General features: G+C 38.9%; 3 protein-coding genes across 3 annotated transcripts; all 3 read right to left on the reverse strand.

Annotated features, from left to right (window-relative positions):
- Positions 1-2: 2 nt before the first annotated feature.
- On the reverse strand, positions 3-6683 carry gmppb (GDP-mannose pyrophosphorylase B). Its single transcript, XM_026348452.1, has 10 exons — positions 6584-6683; positions 5249-5394; positions 5081-5161; positions 4855-4903; positions 3903-4045; positions 2761-2919; positions 2583-2661; positions 1324-1451; positions 1060-1242; positions 3-252 (listed from the first exon to the last, which is right to left on the reverse strand). The coding sequence occupies exons 2-10, from the start codon at positions 5375-5377 to the stop codon at positions 121-123; spliced, it is 1083 nt and encodes a 360-aa protein (XP_026204237.1). The 5' UTR covers positions 5378-5394; positions 6584-6683; the 3' UTR covers positions 3-120.
- A 456-nt stretch (positions 6684-7139) lies between these two features.
- On the reverse strand, positions 7140-12005 carry pde12 (phosphodiesterase 12). The gene is made up of 8 exons (XM_026348442.1): positions 10962-12005; positions 10300-10700; positions 9861-9966; positions 9634-9778; positions 9183-9261; positions 8950-9072; positions 8634-8839; positions 7140-8516 (listed from the first exon to the last, which is right to left on the reverse strand). The coding sequence occupies exons 1-8, from the start codon at positions 11519-11521 to the stop codon at positions 8397-8399; spliced, it is 1740 nt and encodes a 579-aa protein (XP_026204227.1). The 5' UTR covers positions 11522-12005; the 3' UTR covers positions 7140-8396.
- Positions 12006-12629: 624 nt separating this feature from the next.
- Positions 12630-18405, reverse strand: atp6ap1la (ATPase H+ transporting accessory protein 1 like a). The gene is made up of 8 exons (XM_026347157.1): positions 18398-18405; positions 18006-18040; positions 14877-14959; positions 14495-14563; positions 13893-14047; positions 13706-13756; positions 13173-13479; positions 12630-12878 (listed from the first exon to the last, which is right to left on the reverse strand). Exons 1-8 carry the CDS (start codon positions 18403-18405, stop codon positions 12630-12632), a joined length of 957 nt encoding a protein of 318 aa, XP_026202942.1.
- Positions 18406-18917: the final 512 nt, after the last annotated feature.

Raw genomic sequence — 18917 nt, forward strand, 5'->3', positions numbered from 1 at the left:
TTTCTCTTCTCCCTCCCTCCCTCCCTCCACTCTTCTGTCTGTCTGTCTCGCTCTGGCACAGTTTGGGCGTTAAGTTGAGTTCATATAAAAAGGCGCTGAGCTTTTCTCCTCCACTTGATGCTACATGATGATTCGTGGCTCTGGCACCGACTCGTTGATGGATTTGTGAGGCAGGACGTTGGCGCCATTCAGGTAAAGCTCGTCATTCACGATCACATCTTCTCCCAACACCGTCACATTCTCCATACGGACCTGAGGACAGATTAAAAGCGGTAAGTCCTAAACCTACCGAATAACACACATTATAAATATCTAAATATCAAATATGAACCAGAACAAAGACGATTTGCTGAAGCGGGAGAACAAGGCAGCCTCTCTTCTGAGACCTGACAACCAGTCTGATGTGCTGCCGTCTGAGCAGCTGAAGTTATGGATTTTGTTCAAGAGCATCACAGTGGTATTTTTCTGAAGTTCAATTAGTGGTTATTAACCCTGATATGAGGTTATTTTTTTCTGGCACATGAGCATCCAGGCTTTCTCTTGCACCTCTCTGTCTCTCCTGACTGTCAATCCCTCATTCCACGTCTTGGATAGAGGCCATTGTCCTACAGAAGTCTCAAGTTCTTTCTGTTTTTTGCTCTCATTTCTTTTGTCCTCTGTCTTTCACCTTCTGTGTGTTTGTTTGGGGTTTCCCTTTTGCGGGAAGTCTGACCTCTTTCCATGCCGCCACCATGGACAGAAGGCTGTGTGACCTTCGTCCTGTCTGTTGGTGGCAGCTGGAAGTTGCTTGAGATTGTCTCTTATTTCTTCATATATATTTATTTATAGAGTTATAATGTTATCATTCTGATTGCCCATTATTGAATATCTTATTTGTTGCACTCTTCTGTACATGAAGCATTTATTGCTCACCCTACCTGATCTGATTTGAGGGTCTAAGGACAGAGGGTGTTGTAAAGATAATTTGAACAAATATGTAATATTGATGTCTATTAATAAAATTAGATTTGTTGAGGGAGGGGAAAGCACCTGGAGTTAGTGGACTTCTTCTCTACTCACCCACTGGCCAACTGAGGAGCTCCACCCCACAATGCAGCTCTCCAACCAGGAGTGCGATCGAACCCGTGCTCCTTTCAGCACCGTGCAGCGTTTTATCCTCACACCGTCTTCCACAACAACGCCGGCGCCGATAATCACGTTTGGGCCAATCGTGCAGTTCTCTCCAATCTGAGCTGTCGGGTCCTGCAGCGGAACAGAGTCAGGACACACCATCATCGAGTGCAGTTCTTTTTTTGACCTGTAGCAGCAACGAGCGGCACTCACCACCAGAACGTTGCCAAGAAAACCAGGCCCCGTGTGTAGCCTCTCGGGAGCGTGTTGTCTTAGCGATTGAAGGTACATACACATCCCTGTCAGGAAATCTTTAGGTTGACCGATGTCCATCCAGAAACCTGCAGACAGACACGAAAACAGAACACACGCAAATGTGAGAGTTAGTTACCATGAAAACAAGGATGTAATACCTTTTTGATTTTTACATTTTTTATATTCCATCAGGTGACTACAAACAATTTTTTATTTTACATGACTCGGACTAGTCTGTTCGTCTGGACTACAGGACAGGAGGGAAATCTGTTTGGCTACATGGTTCCACTGTTTCACATCAATCTGATGGCTGCTGGAGAGGGATGAGGACCTAGAGCAGCACTGATGTCAGATTTCTCCTGCTGAATTGGATTACAGTTACTTCTGATCTACTAGATACATTTAACTCACAAATTAAACAATGTGGAAGCCTTTTTGGCTGAGGAAGCTCTGTGATCCACATCCTTATTCACATGTCATTATTTGTGCTTCTCTATAAGTGATTCCTCTCCAGAACTACGAGAGATAAAAAGAGGGCAAACACTTACGTCTAGTGGGGCTGTGAGCTGCAGAGACCAGAGCGAGCACACGGGTCAACTTTCAGACACTATATTCTATTATTGTAATCACAGTGTTTCCTATATCCACAGTCCATACTACAGGTGAGACAGTTACACATCTGAACAAATACACTTTAACTGTGGCTGGAGACACACTCTCTACACCCAGCTTCAGACTAATAAACAAGTCGCCATTATTCCACTGACAACAAAAAGTTTCCCCTTTGAAAAAACACAGGGAGAATCCACAAGCCTATTTTCCATAAAATCTCATTTCCAAGATTTAAATCCTAAATCTCTGTAAGTTTTCTAGTCAAAGTTACATTTTTATGAGATCTGTTTCAGTTTTTTATGGCTTAAATTCATGTTTTATGATTTCAATTAATTACTGCACAGTAACACTCACACTGTTTATACACTCATTAGGTTTGGGCAAAGTGCTACCTTGATGAGAGCTCACTGATCATTAAAACAGCCGTTCAGTTTCAATATGTTTGTCATTTTCAACAAATCCCTTAGAGAGTCCAAAAAATTCCAAGATAACGGATTCCTGATATATATGCCTGTGGTGAACAGCTTAGGATAAATATATGTGCTATTACATCTCCAGGATATTAAAGTATAGCAAAGTAGTACTACAGTAGTAGTAATAGTTACCCTGTAGCTCCATGGCGTACAGGTGTCCCTCCTCTGCCATGACAGGAAAGATCTCTTTCTCTATGGATGTTGGTCTCAGCTGCACAAACATGAAGGAAAATCAAATTATCACCATATACAAAAATAAATACATAAATAAATAATCTATACATGAGTTGTCTGTGTGTTTGTGAAGGACCTGGATCCTGCTGAGCATGCTGGGATTGAAGATGTACATGCCGGCGTTGATCTTGTTGGAGACGAAGACCTGCGGTTTCTCAACGAAGCGATGAATCCTCCCACTGTCCGTTTCAAACACGACCACGCCGTACTTGGAGGGTTCCTCCACCCGTGTCACCTTCACACACACACACACACACACACACACACACACACACACACACACACACACACACACACACACACACACACACACACGCGCACACGCGCACACACGCGCACACACGTGCACACACGCGCACACACGCGCACACACGCACACGTAATTTGTTAGTTTTCTTAAACTGCGGAAGCTTAGGGTCTATTTCAGTAGACGCCACCATCCTTATCTTAATGACAAGTGGAATTAACAGCAGCAGAAACCAAAACAAAGAATTCAATAATTAAACAAAAAAATAACTAACATCTTAAAAAAGAACAATTAAATCTCATCAAATTCAGTTCACATTCTACTAAAATAAGCAGAAACCAATTTTAGTTATTTGTTTTATTCTCATTAAATTTAGAGGAAAAATGTACAACAGTACATAATTAATCCACAAGATGGCATCAAGGCTGTAAAGAGTTGGAATATTTTCGCTTCCCAGTTTCAAATGAACATTTCACCAATTAGTGATTCAAACATTTAATTTATTTGTACTTTTTTTTTCCTTACCAAATATGATCATGTCCTGATGATCTGAGTAATATAAAATATTTGTTTTTGTCACTTTTTAACATGTATTTATTTTCATTTTAATGTCCAGAATGGATACAGTTATCCTCTGTTATTCATAGATTCTAACACTCTGCCAACACACTCTGGTTTTAGGAAGAGTTCTTAATTTTTTATTTATTTTTAATTTCTTAATTTACAATGTTTTTGTTCTTTTGCACCTTTGTAAGGTGTCCGACGGCATTACATCGCTACACCTATATAACAATCAACTTGTCTAAACAAATCTATCAATCACATATTAACTTGTGTTTATGCTAAAGATTTAGTTGAAGTGATCTAGATCGAAATCACCAAAAACTGACTGGAGATTTTGTTGCAGCCTGCATCTTAGCAAATAAAAATAACACATAGACAGATTAAAAATAAATAAAAGAGGCACTCACCACGATGGTTCCCTCCTTGCCGTGGTTGCAGTGGAACTGCAGCAGGTCTTTAAAAGGAAAATCGCAGATGACGTCCGAGTTGAGGACAAAGAACGGCTCATTGTCGACGTTTAGCAGCTCTCGAGCCAGTGCCAGAGGACCCGCTGCACAACACAATTAATATTCCATTATTTATAAATGTCACTACCTAATGGATCTTATATTAAAATAAGCAACCAAAAAGAGACATACGTTGTCCAGTCACACTTCCTCAGTGAGCAGCTACACTAACGTTGTTAATTTTTATATTTGTTATGAATTTCATATGTATGTACAGTGGCAAGAAAAAGTATGTGAACCCTTTGGGATTATGTGGAGTTTTGCATGAATTGGTCATAAAATGTGCTCCGATCTTCATCTAACTCAAAACAATACAAAAACACAGTCTGCTGAAAATAATAGTACACAAACATTAAATGTATACATGTTTTTATGGAACATAACATGTAAACATTCACAGTGCAGGGTGGAAACATGCAAACCCTGCAAACCTTCACATAATCCCAAAGGGTTCACATACTTTTTCTTGCCACTGTATGGTTGTATGTGTGGTGAACCCCAGGAAGAACAGCAAATGTTTTGGCAGGTATATTAATAACAATAAGAGTTAGGTGATTAACAATATACATACAGGATATTGGGAAATAGTTAGAATTTTGATCTTTTTAGTTTAGTTTATGCAATATTTTAATTTATAGAAATACCGTTTTACATTATCTTTCCATCACTGTGACAAAATTATCAACTAATTAAATAAATTATATCATTTGAATTTCCAAAAAGAAAAACAAAAAAAATAAATCAAAAGATTTAAAAGTTTTTTTTATCCATATAACTTAACATGTCCTCACTATTTTCATTTTGAACTTGGTAGCTGTCTGTTCAGATCTGTCTGTAGTTAGGAGAAACTCACCTGTTCCAAGAGGCTCTTTCTCATGGGACAGAGAGATACGAATCCCAAGCTGGCAAGTAAAACAGTAAAATGGTCATCACACTGTTAGTACACATTAAATGTTCTTCAACATTCACCTGCCAAGACCTGAAAACCACTGCCTTCCAGATTCCCGTTTTAAAATCGGTTAAATATACTCAGTAAAGTTCAGAGCTTGTGCTGTGGATTTATTTCTTATTGTACGTACTCTCTGCTCCTGGACTCGCATCTCTCTTTCCAGCAGGTCTGACATGTAGCTAACTGCCAGAACCACATGGTCCACGCCAGCCTGCACACACACAGAGACAGATTCATTTTATTAAAGATGACTGAAGTTAACAGTGCAGTTAACTCCACATGACTGTTTCCTGCTTACCTTGACGAGTGCCTCCACCTGGTGCAGCAGAATGGGTTTGTTGCAGAACTCCACCAATGGTTTGGGGACACTCAGGGTGAGCGGTCGCAGCCGGGTCCCGTACCCTCCAACCAGGATCAAAGCTTTCATGGTTTTTCTGTTAGTAACTGTTAGCAGGGAGACCACAGCTCATTAATAATGACACCACAGCAATCCTGAACAGGGCAGAGGAGGAAGATGTTTTCCCACATTTACATGTAAATTTGTAGTCCTGTTAAGCTAAGGAGAGCAACAAAGAGAGGCAAATGATGGCAATGATACAGAACTCCAGACCGGGCACTTCTGAGTGGACCTAAACAAAGGTGGAGACCCTGCATGGATAGATGGAGAAGAATGGACATCTTGTAAAAGTGTATTATATTGTACACTGACTTTTGTTTTAAGAACAGCAGACTGGAGGAGTCTGTAGATGTTCAGGACATGGTTACAAAAACACAGACTGGATCATTCCCTAAAGTATCAATAGGAAATCCTATAACATATACTAGATCACATCCTGGTGCTTGGAGCATTTACTGCTCACCAATAAAACACCATAGACTGTATTCTCCATTAGCTTTCCTGTAATGATGTCATAAATATACATGTTAACAGCAGAAATAATTACATCAAGTCAAACCTGTTTGAGTCTACGTGCGGGCATCTGACCTTTGTTTTAAGACAAATGTGAAGACTGTGAACTGACCCTTTAAAGTCTGTTAAATAGCTTGACAGATTTATTGTCTTGGAGCAGATTTGGACTGATTCAATGTAAAATGTAAAATTAAAACCTGTCATGATCCCATGACAGGAAGAAACAGTGTCCTTAATCAGGTTGTTAGTCAAGGTGTCGCCTCAGATTACTAGAGTTCATTCATTAGTAATAGAGGTCTGGCTGTACACCCACAGTTATGTGCTGGTTTTAAATTAGTTTCTGTGTATTTGATCAAAACAACAACACAGTGAGACATTAAAATAAGGACACAGAGGTGGAGCACAACACCAGCAGCTAACTTATTAGCATCGCAATTATACAATTCTCCCTTTGCAGTAAAATAACATTAGAGACAATTTGTGTCGCATTATTAAATCAGACATGTGAGTGATGGATCCATAAATTAACACAGACATAGTTCAAGTTTTTAGTTTTGGTACAAAATAACTCACAGTGGCTGTAGTTAGCTCCTTTTAGCTAAGCTAGCTAACTAACTGCTAAGTTAAATAACAGTTGTTTAACCACCAGCCGCCTACAGACTAGTTAGCACCGCGTTCGTGTCTTCAGTCTGTGTGAAAGTGAATTAAAAAGTGAAAACTTACAAGAATTTGTTCAGCAAATCCTCAGGAGATGTTTGAATCACTGAAACTCTAATGACACGTAAGACCGTTCAAATCCGAGTTTGTTGTTTAGCTTCCTGTTCAGCTGCTCTGCGTCAAGTCGGACAACACGTCACAAAACATCCGGTACGGGACTTTCACAATAAAACATCAAAACTAGTTTGATGATGAACTTTTTTTTTACTGTCAGTGAAATAAAAAGCTGTATAATTAAACTCTTTTTGTAAATTTCCAGGGTTTATGGAAAGAAGGTGTATTATGTTACTGACTTGGAAGCCTCTTAAAATAAAACTTGTAATTTGTCAAATTGTCATTGTAGGAGTCAAACAGATAATTAGCAACAGAAACATTAACACATTTTCATACATTTTACACAATACATGAAATATACACTAAGTCACATATTAGGCATAAAATCATACCCAAACGTACTTTTAGAACAAATTTACCCAGAAACAAAGCATAAAAAAATCTAATTTGTAGAACAACATGCCAACAAACATTCAACTAATTTAATATCAACATCTTCCCTCCGACATCTAAGTAGAAAAACCTCATTTAAAAACTCCCTGATGATAAAAACATACCAAACGTATTTTTCAAAATTTATTTTATTTGACTTTCTGCATCACATTCCAAGATTTTATATCTTTATAACCTTTAGAAGAAAATTAAGACGTAATGCTTTTATTTTGTCTAGCAAACATCCCGGTTTCCGGTTTAGCTGTTTAACTCTTGTGAACTTGATGATCCGCCTCTCACAGCTGTCAATGAGTGGGGGGTGTTAAAATTAACCAGAGCCTTAATCCAGAAACATACATGTTACAAGATAATTTAGAAATTAATGTCAGGGATGCTCTATTATTTACATAACGAACAAAAATTCAAACTGTCACGGTCGCCACACCTATTCCGTGATCTTTATTTTCACATTTTCTAAGCGCCCCAAGCATTAGACATAATGGTATGGCCCACACCATGCGCCCCGCCTTCTTACGACTTCTGACCAATCAGAGAAAAACAGCGTGGCGACGACATGTTGTCGTTACCGTAATTACGCACAATGGCGTATTTAAATTTGAGAGGACGATAACAACAAGAACTAAGGTGTCTTTGTTCCATTATTTAAGCCTCTATGTTTATTATCGATGTCATGCTGTAGAATTAATTTGGGATATATTAAATACGTCTTTGATATTGTGTGACTGACATGAATCAAATAATTTAAAACTTTCTAAAAAGGTAAACCAAACATTTGAAATTAAATTAATCAAAGTTTGGGCTACTTAGATAAACCTTTTCATATTTTATTTAAAAACCTAAACTACCATTGGGAAACTTCTTTAGCCAGACAATAGTAATAAATACCCATATTAAAATATCTGCTGCAGATTGTGAGGAAAAAAACACCAAGAGTTACATGACTTCTATCAGTAATATGAAAATAATTATTAACCTGATGCAGAAATCCAACTTACTTTCTTTCTTTTTCTGTGGTGTTGGGAAATAAACAAAGTAAACTCTTAAACAACAAGCAATGTGCAAATCATTGCTTCTTAAGGAAACAAATCAACACTGAATATCAGTGATGATGATTCATTTTTGTATATTAAAGCTGTAAATGATACAGTCTGAACATTTTGAGGTCTCCTCCGGTTTGAGTTGGTTTGTCTCATTCATGTAAACCTGCAGGAACAGGTTTTCATGCTCTGACTTCAGTATAAAGAAACACAAATTCTGGATTAATTTGCAGAAGTTCTCCAATTGTCAGTTTAGGTGGTCAGAGGTTCAGAGGTCAGGGGCTCCAGCGGAGGTCACAAGCAAGGGCGATGTGGTCAGATGGGTGAGCTACGCTGGGTAAACCCTCATATGTGGTGACCTCCTGGTGGCTGGGCAGAGGAATCACCTGCTCCACCTGCACAGAGACACACATAAACACTTTTGCGTAGTACTGTATGTATGTATATAGAGAAGTATGACTGTCAGTATCTGTAGTAACAACTATTAGGAGCACCAGTATCTGTATCAGCACCTGCATGCTTTCTGGCTGTATGAAGATGTAGTCCAGGCAGCCATGAAATCCTCCCACATAGTTAGTGTAGGCCGGCTGTCCGCAGGCGCTCAGCAGAGGAGGGAAGGCAGAGAGAAGCTCCATGCTGCAGGACTCCTCTGGCCCGGAGCTGCTCCAGTCTGCATGCTGCTGAGGAACCACAGCCTCACAGACCAGCTGTAACACACCTGAGAGAAGAGGAGGAGGAGACGAATAAACAAGTGGCCCATTTTTAAACATGCATCAAAACTATTCAGATCCCTCTGGCTGAACATGCAGGTGTGCTGCGATCTGTTACCTGAGTTAGGGATGGAGTTGAAATCACCACAAAAGATGAGAGGGGCTCCAGGTGCAACCTCCCTGATGACATGACTCAGGTGTTGGAGAGCCACGCCCATCTGGACCAAGCGAACATTCCCTCCTTCAAAAGGTAATTCATTCTGTTTTTAAAACTCATGGAAACAGGTCATGACAGTGCTCTCTGACATCAGTGACTCAGGTGTGTTTACACAGAGGGAAGAGTTGTTTTACCTTTTGGGTGAAAGTACAGGTGAGTGTTAGCCACACAGACCTTCCTGCCTGGTTTATTCAGGTCTTCCAGCACACTGACCTGCAGAGAAATGAGAGATCAGAAGCTGATGGTTCACAAAACTGAGGCAACAACTATTTTCATATTCAATAAAACTGTAAATCTGGAATCTTGGTGTAAATCTTTTGCTAATATTGAAATTATACATGTGATCATAGAATGTAATCTAATTTTAATGTAATTAAATCCTCCCAGTTTTTCAGATATTGTATCCATGGCCTTGTTTACAGATGATTTCTTTACTACATGTATGTGAAGCCAGATTTATAAACAGCTTTTCAGAAGTGCATGTGCATGAAAAAAAGGCAGCTGGCAGGAGAAGTAGTAGAGCAGCAGAGATTAGATAGATATTAGTTGTTTAATAATAATTCTCACTTATGACAGCAGCAGTACCTGCAGGGAAGTGGACCTCCGCAGTATCTTGTCTTTCAGGGCGCTGTTGGCAGAAACCCTCTCCAGCAGCTGAGAATGGATGGGGTCAGAGGTCAATGCTTCACTCAGAAGGATGTCATGATGGCTCAACAGTCGAAACTTGGACCTAAAAAGACAGTACGTCACATTTAATTTACCTGACTCAACCACAACGTGACAGAGACGTTCTGGCTACTTGCAGACCTGACCTGCGGTAGAAAGTTGCCAGTCCTTCATGCTGCTTCTCTTTCATCTTGAAAACACCATCCAGACCAAAAGCATCAAGAGCTGGAGTGAGACTATCCACAAACACTCCTGAGGAGTCCAGAGAACATGAGTCACATATCGATCAGATGATGGTACTTAACAGAAAAGATGCTTCACTTTTTAAACATGCAATACAATAATTGTAACTCTTGAAAAGACATGTTATGTAAGATAGTTTAGGTTTAGACAGGATTAAGAATCTGATTTGTTAATTTAGCCAAGGGTTAATTCGAATGAATCACTTTATGTCAGAAAGTTTTCCTGTTTACCTTTATTACATTCCCTTACATTTTATTTATTTGAGTATATATATATATAGCAGCAATTTTGAAAAAAATCCTGAAAATCTGCATATATTCTGGATGTTTTGGCAGTGGATACCTTTGTCGACCTCCTGCAGACAGATGATGTCCGCGTTGTATCCAGTCAGCTCCTTCTTGATCAGGTTTTGCCTGTAGTCCAGCTGCAGGGCATAGGGGGCGCAGTAGGGGTACAGCACCGTCTTGGACAATTCTGTCTGTGCGTAGACATCAGCGAGGATGTTATAGGACACCACCCTCAAAACCGGCCAGTCCACCTCTTTTACAGTATACATGTGTCTGTTGTCGAACGTGCACACGCCTGGTCCAGCCTCCACGGTTCCTACAGACACCAGCTCCTTGGACACACCACTACGACTCCCATCTTTAGGTGTGCAGCAAAGTTTGAGCTTACAGCCAATGTCCTGGTTGGATGGGACGTGGACTCTCCCACATCCTACATGAGTCCAGCCTACATCTTGACTGAAGGAAGGAAGTAGAGAAAATTAAGTGCTAGATATGACATAACTTCTTAATACAAATTATTAAATAATTTTCTTGCTTCAAGCTTGATTGTCTCAGCTGCTGCACATGTATGCTTCCTTATTTATTTATTTCTACCTTCTGATGAAGACAGGTATCTTAGCTTTTGTGTAGATACTTTTTTCTCTGTGTGTAGTTTTGGATCAAAGCATCTCCTAAATGACTAAATGTAAATGATACCTGCTTATTATAAGTGGTTACCTTGTATTTGGCTCATTTTCTTTGTACCACATGAACTCGCAGTCTTGGAGGTTGCCAAACTCAATCTCCAGTTTGGGACAAACAGGGAACCCGGCCAGCAGAGACACCGGGAGCTCAGCGGTGATGAAGGTAGGAGCGTTTCTCCGCACCGAGTATTTAACGTGTCCCACCTGCAGCACGGCTCCGTCCTGCCACGCCTCCGAGTTCAGCATCGTGTCGGGCACCTCGCCCCCGTCGAAGTACAGCTTCACCGCGGGGAGCTCCGCGGCTTCACTCGGCTGCTGCACCCGATTCTTCTTCCCCTTTCTTTGACTCTTGACGATGCCATTGGAGATCCGAGCCAGGACCTTGCCCAGAGGTTCGTCCTGGTCCCGCTGCATGTGCTTGTGGCTGCCGTCCAGAGAGAAGGAGATGGTGAGTTTGGGCTCCCCCGGGAGGCACCTCACCACAGCCGGCTCCATCCTGCTGAGGACCCGGCAGGCTCTCGTCAAACTCCTCGTTGAGGAAGACAACAAGCAGCGGCGAGACAGCGTGAGACCAGCGCAGAGATGGTGAAACATGAAGTCTCCGGCGACAGCGGCGTAAAACTAGCAACACGACGGTCAACGGTGCACGACCTGGTTCGTCCCACCGGTTAGCCACTATGCTAACAGGCAGAAAACCGTCTAAATGGTGGGTTTAATTCTGCCTCCAGCAGCCTGGTTTGAAAATAAAACTACTATGACATAAACATATAAAAGTACACACGAGATTTAGAAATTAAACCCCAACTTTACGTATAACAACGTCTAACTTTAGTGCTTTAGTAGTAGTTGGTACATTAGCCCATTAGCTGTCAACACTCCTGCAGGGAGCTACGTCTTCTTCGTCTATTAGATTCTTTGGTTGCTCGAGCGCCTCTACACGGATTACTGCCCCCAGCGGACAGAACAAACATTACACCCAGTGGCGGTCACCGTTTGTTCTGATAAAAGACAAAAACAAATAAACAAACAAAACAAAAACAAACAAAAAAAAAACGGTTTTGAGGTATTGGTCCCTCAGTTAGCGCTTTCAGTTTTTTGCTGTTACTTTGCTGTTTCAGATTACTTCTTCAAGATGTTATCAACCAATAAATTATAGTGTATTATTATAGAATAGTAAGATGAAAAGTTGATAGTTCAGTTCTGTCACAGACTACTCAGTAGTATTTATATACAGTTATTTAGTTATTTAAAAGTGATGAACATATGTTATAAATAAATACATCTTAACTGGACTAGCATCATGAGTATTTTTAGTACTTTTAGTTCATTTTATGTTAGCAGATTTTGTAATTTTACTAAGAATTGGAAAACAGGACCTGTCTTTGAATTAGAATATTCCTACATTATTGTACTTTTACTAAAGTACCAGAGTACTTCTATCACTGAAAGAAACAAAGAACAATCATAAAGATATGTAAAACAAGGTGTGAAACAGTCTTAAAAAGACTGGGGATCTATAAACGTGTTTTACTGTAAAATATATAAACTATAAAAAATACCAACAGCTACAAATTTGGTGTCTTTTAGTTATGATTTTATTAAATTTGTTAGGGAAATTACAAAACACTATAAATATCTATTAAAAAATGAAATCCCAAGATGAAAGCACCACAACACCAGAGGTTTGGTGCATCTGTGTAAGCTATCGAATATTTTTCTCCGTGACATTTTCCACACAGCACTGTTCTGGGTTTTGGGGGAAGTAGACGTCGGATTTGTGTTCGTCGTCGTGCTCAATGTGTTTGAGGTGGATGACCATGTGCAGGGCGTAGGCCAGGACCAGCAGCAGGATGAGGGAAGTGATGAGGCCCATCATGATGGCCGGTGTCAGGAAGGTGGTGCAGCTGCTCGCAGGAGAAAACTTACCAGAGGTGATGTTGAACGCCTGGATCTGAGGAAAAAGAGAGAGAGAGAAAAATAATTAAGAATTAAACATTAGTAAATGATGGGTGGTGGTAAAGTAGTACAGTTATACAGCATGTAGTTAGATGCATGAGAGCACAGTGTGTTTTTTAATATATATACTACTATACATTTAGGAATATATTGTTTATTGTATGTCTGCATGCAGGTTATTGTGTGAGTGTATGTTAATATACAGTTTTATATTGATAAACCTTCAGAACTTGGTGCTGGCCATTGAAACGTACAACAACAACATGATACATGTAGAACAAGCTTGTACCTGGAAGTCTGTGAAGGTGACGGCCCAGCGGTGGGCGTGCTCCGTGCTGGGCAGCAACAAGGCGCTAAAACGCTGCAGGTTGCTGACGTGGAGGCAGTGGTAGGAGGAGGAGGCCGGAGCGTACACTTCACTGACGTTGAACACGGCCTCTTCGGAGGAGTTGTAAAGCAGAGAGACACTGTCGACCGAAAACCACCACTCACCTGAAGACTCATAGAAGGTGTTGGACAGCTGCAGTCTGGGACAAGAGGAGAACGTCAGTCCAAATTTTAGTTTTTTTGCTATTTCAACATCAACTTTCCACTTTTAATTTATCCAGTCAGCTTTTTTCTGGGTGTGAAATGATCTTTTCAGTTTCCAGGTGGAGATAACAGAGATGCTGGTTTAGTTTTAAAAGTGCAGCTCTATAAATCATTGTAAGATTTTAAGTTCCCCTGCTGTAAATGTAACGTCTGAGTTAAGTATATTTCAAGTTAAACAACATTTTCCTTTAACATTTTCTCAGTAAAGAGGAATTTCTTTATTTTCTTTACCTGATTGACAGACCTCTTAAATCATCCACATCTCCGAACCTCATTATGAGCCTGGTGACGATAGACAAACAGAAGAACATCATGTTTGTCCAATATTTGGCAGCTAATCGTAAATTGTTCATGTTTTCTGATGCTATTGAAGGTTTTTGTACATCAGTCGTGCAGGTCAACGGACAGGTGTGCATACATTGCCTTGTCCTGGTGGCAGACAGAGTAGCTGGTGTCCACAGGCATCTGAGGAGAGAAGGCTCGTTCTGTCAGGTCCAGCTGCTTCTGCTTCTCATAGCGGACCGACAGCTTCCTGGCCTGGAACAGGACACAAGGCTTCCCATTGGACAGCACCTGTTTGGCATAGATATTAATATTACAGATTCTCTTTGACAACACCTGGATATTTTTTAAATTAAATTAATGATTTTCTAACGGAAATTTCATGAAATACTTTTAGTCTGCATCATTTCCAGACTCAGGTGAGAACAGTAAAGCTCCAGTAGCTTCTGAACATTTTCAGATATCTTCATTTTTTGCACACTTTAATAAATGTCATTTGAAATTAATACATTAATTATTAATACATTGCAAGACCCCAACCTGTGGATTGTGTTTGCGTAAATGATACTTTAGTCTAAAAGTGAAGTAAGTGATTTTTATTACAGTTTGTTTATGTCTAGTGTGTCCATCTTATTCTCTTGAGCATGATGTCTAAGGGACGACAGAAATTCCACTTGAACTGATTAAAATATGAGTTGATGTTTTCCAGTATCTGTTGACATCTGGAGACTGAGTCACCTTGAGAGGAGGGAAGGGAACTGCAGCTCCTGGTGTCTGCAGTAACTTCCTCCGGGTCACATCTGGAGCCTGCAGAGAGACGAGATGAGAGTCAGAGAGTGAAATATCATTTCAGGTGCTGTTTATTTTCACTGTAGTGTGTTTATATGTTGTGAATACACAAGGAGAGAGGTGTAGTTTTCTGAGTGTACATGTTATTCACGAGAAACGCCTGAATAATTCAGCCCATTCAATGAACATCCATATAAAAATAAAATAAATAAGATACATTAAGTCATTTCTTCCTTCCTTCTCTGTCTTTCTTGTTTCTTTTCCTCTTTAAATTATCTGAAATAATAAAATTATTTTTCCACAGCGACTGTAAACTCAACTCACAGTTTACCTGCAGTTGATTGAACATTGAGTCTACAGGAACCAAACTCCCGTCTATCCTCATTCCTCCGTCACTCCTTGCCATCTCCTCATCTGCAGAGAGAATCAATAACAGAGTTAATTCCCTTTTCATAAAATCATTCATATACTACATGTCACTTTTGGCTTCTCACAGAAAGGTAAAATTTCTTGTCTTACTTCCTGCAAACAGTGGGTGTTGCTGAGCAGCCGTTTAGTTTGTGCTGCTATATGCAGTGGTGGAAAGTACATTTATTTATGCACTGCATGGAAGTATAATATTTCCATTTTATGATTTTAATAAATTTCAGGGGAAATGTTGTGCTTTTTATTATATACTATATCTGCCTGGATTTAACTAAGCAAATAGGTAAGAGCCTCCCACTGGATAATTACTGGATTGATGATTATGTTTTATGCATGCAGTAATTGTCCAGGACAACAATAAAGTCACGCAGCAATAATTATGTTGCAATAATATGTTATACAGTATTTTATTTTACAATTACATGTTACAATATATTATTATTATTGTTTTTATTATTATTAATATTATTATAAAATGAGTCATTCTACCTAATTAATAGTTCTACACTATAATATATCATTTATAGTTAAATTTCAATATGGAAGTGACAAGTTGGGAAAGGTGGAGGCAGTGTGCAGGTTTCAGATGGATACTTACATTGGACTTTAGAGACAGGGGCACTGTAAACACAAGAAAAGAAGCATCAATAAACAATATATATCATTTTGTGTTCATTTTACATTTGTACTTTTTGTTTTGTTAATTATTTATATCTAAATTAAATAAATTACCGTGTATGTAACATCAGGTATCAGTTTAAAAGATCAATTATTAAGATCTCACATTAATTATTCTGTAATCAAATTCTATCAACCAATATGTGGCTTTTTATATAATATTTTTTGTACAGTGTTTCCACCGCAGGAAAAGGGTCAAATTCACTTTATAATAATTAAAATATGAGGACGACTGGATATTTAAAAAATCTAACAACCCAATTTAAACTTTATTATAACCATTTGATAAATTAATTTAACTGACTCAAAATGTTTTTTGTTTTTCTCAAGGCATAAAAAAACATTTCTTAATTTTACATGTTTTTTTCAGAAAGTCTCACATTCAATGCTTCACTTCTCATGGTTGAACAGTGTATTATGTGAAACATATGAATTGTTTGGGGTTTGAATGGTGTTCAACTTATTTGATCACTCTGATACTGTTGTCAATATATTTCCAACAACAAGACATTAATTGTCTAACAGTGATATGGCCTCACTGTTCTTTGCTGCACTCATGCTGCACCAGACCGACTGAGTCTGTCCTTGTTACTGAGAGGAGCCACTCTGACCCAGATAACAGCCAGAATAAAATAAGAGTCTGATCACCATCATCTTAACACCAAACAGCAGCTCGGATCCCTTTCTATACAAACATACATGTTTCTATCTGAGCATCAGTTCTGTACGTCCTGGAACAAAAAAATCACAGGTTAGATTAATGCTTTCAGATCTGCCGGTGAGATTTTCTGTTTCACACAATGAACTTTCAACTCTGCAATAAGTTTTAATATATTATAATATTACATAGCACAGAAGATTTAGGGTGAACGTTAAAACAGGGGAAAGTGGCTACACAGCCTTTTAGTGCAGATTACAAATCTCTCTGAGTGAAAACCACTGACAACAATCTGATTGTGAACCTTAACAGAGTAAATCTGTGTTACGTTAAAGTGGTGTGGATGTTTATTTATATTTATTATCAACACAATATTATTTGTTTTAAGATAAATGTATACTAAAAACATATTTTGTCTTAAATTTATATTTTAAAATCTTCCAAATGTCAATTTTTATACCCTGAATGGGCATCTTAGTATCTTAGGGGAAACTACATGTACAGTAATTTTGGAGTCATAATCCAACAGAATTTTTAATAAACAATTTTAAAATAGTGTTTATGTCTCTCCCAGTTTGGAGTTAAGTATGTTTGTCTGTGTTGTGTCTGCTCTCCTTTGTTGGGCTGCGGCGCTGTCTGGTCCCAGATAATCTAATCTAAATGAGCCCAGTGCACACTGCATGTCTGTCTATGGACGTTCTGACTCTGAGGGTAAATAAACCTCTTTAGATGTAGAATAAAATGTGTTTCAGAATTTTATAATAAAATTTCTATTTCATTGTTGGGAACAACAGACATAGAGCTGCCAAATCCTCCCTGATTCTCTGAGACTCTCAGGCCAAAAAAGAGATTTAGCTCATCTGTGTACTGGGTCAGAGCAAAGGACTGTGGATTGTGGGATTACATAATCATACCATCATGAGCTCACACACACACACGCACACACACACACACACACACACACATACACACACACACATCATGAATGATGAGGTGGCTCTCAGCCAAGAGGAGCTTTTGCAGCATTTCCCCTTGTCCCACACTGAAAACGATTTACACACTGAGCAGACACAGCAACATTATCATCTTATGAGAGTTCATACCAACGTAAATGTCAGACAGGGACACTGACGTTGAACAATTCTGTAAAACTGTGATACGTTATGAGAAAATCGTGGTAATGACAATAAAAACATAATGTCTGTAGGAACTGGATAAATGGTGAATTGTGGATTGGCATTAACTTGGATACTGGTTTGTTATTAGATCCTGTAGTCCTTGGTAACTAAATACATTTACTCAAGTGCTATACATAGGTACTGCATGCTGCATGTGGAAGTGGTCAGCTTTTAGAAAGTAGTAATATGTTGTCAATGACAATATAATTCTGGATAATGCAAAAAAAAATTATATTTTACTGTTTAATTGTTCAATTTGAGAATAGTTGCCAATTAAATTTCAATTGCCTTGTTGATTAATCAGTTTATCAATCATTTCAGCTCTAGTTGGATGTTCAGCGTGTACCGTCCCCAAATGACACACACACATTCACACACACACTGCAGTAACATGGAAACACATCAGTAATCTTTGAACTGACTGTGTCAAGAGTGAAAGCTAAGATAGTCAGGAGAAGTAAAAAACAATTATTGAAGTTAAAACTACTTCACATCTCTGTCTCTTTGTCTCTTCACCTACCTGTCAGCAGGTCGTTGGTGAAGGCCGGTAGACGACTGCAGATGGAGAAGCAGGGGGAGGAGAGAGAGGTGGAGGATGCAGCAGCGTTTCCACGGTGAAGCCATCGCTGTGGTGACCAGACTGTGATGCCAGCACACAGTCTCTACCCCTCATAATCTACTTTAATCAGCCCACTGTCTTTAAGCCCCCTGACAGACTCGTGAATCGACCAACTAGGATGGAGCAGAGACAGACGGGGTCGTGAGAGACCCACCCACTGGTTAAAGACATTTACTGTTCACATATTTTCCCATTTTCAGGTCAGTTGAAATAAATGTAATATAATTAGAAAACATTAGAAAAAACAAAGTAATTTAATAAATCCTCAGGTGGCTTTAGGTCAGGTAACTGACCTGGCCATTCGGGCCTAGGTAAACATTTAAACATGACAGGTTCAATACAGTTGACAAAACACCTGTGTAAAACTTGAGTTCTCCTTTATCATCAGCAGTAGTGTAGTGGCATCAAAACTCCTATTGTGAATCCTATACTGAGAAAATCTAAAACAAATAACTTTAATAAAATATTTAATTGATCATGACAAAATGCTATATAATCAAATTAAAATGTCACACATGCCAAAAACCTAAAATATAAAATTATGTTCATGGGATTACCTTTATATCTCCATATGATAATAATGCAGTATATACCATATAAACAAGTTAAACACTGATTTACTGTGAAGAGCACGTTTTTCAATCTTTATTAAGATGTTAAATTCAGATATATTGTGCATACATGATGAAGTACAACAACAAAAATGCAATAAATCCATAAAATCTTAATATTGTTTATTTTAATTATTGTGGTCAAGGAAACCAAGCATTTTAAATTAATTTAATATTTTCAGTCAGGCACATTCCGTAGCCA

The sequence above is a fragment of the Anabas testudineus genome, chromosome 5, assembly GCF_900324465.2.
Source record: "Anabas testudineus chromosome 5, fAnaTes1.2, whole genome shotgun sequence".
Lineage (NCBI taxonomy): Eukaryota > Metazoa > Chordata > Actinopteri > Anabantiformes > Anabantidae > Anabas > Anabas testudineus.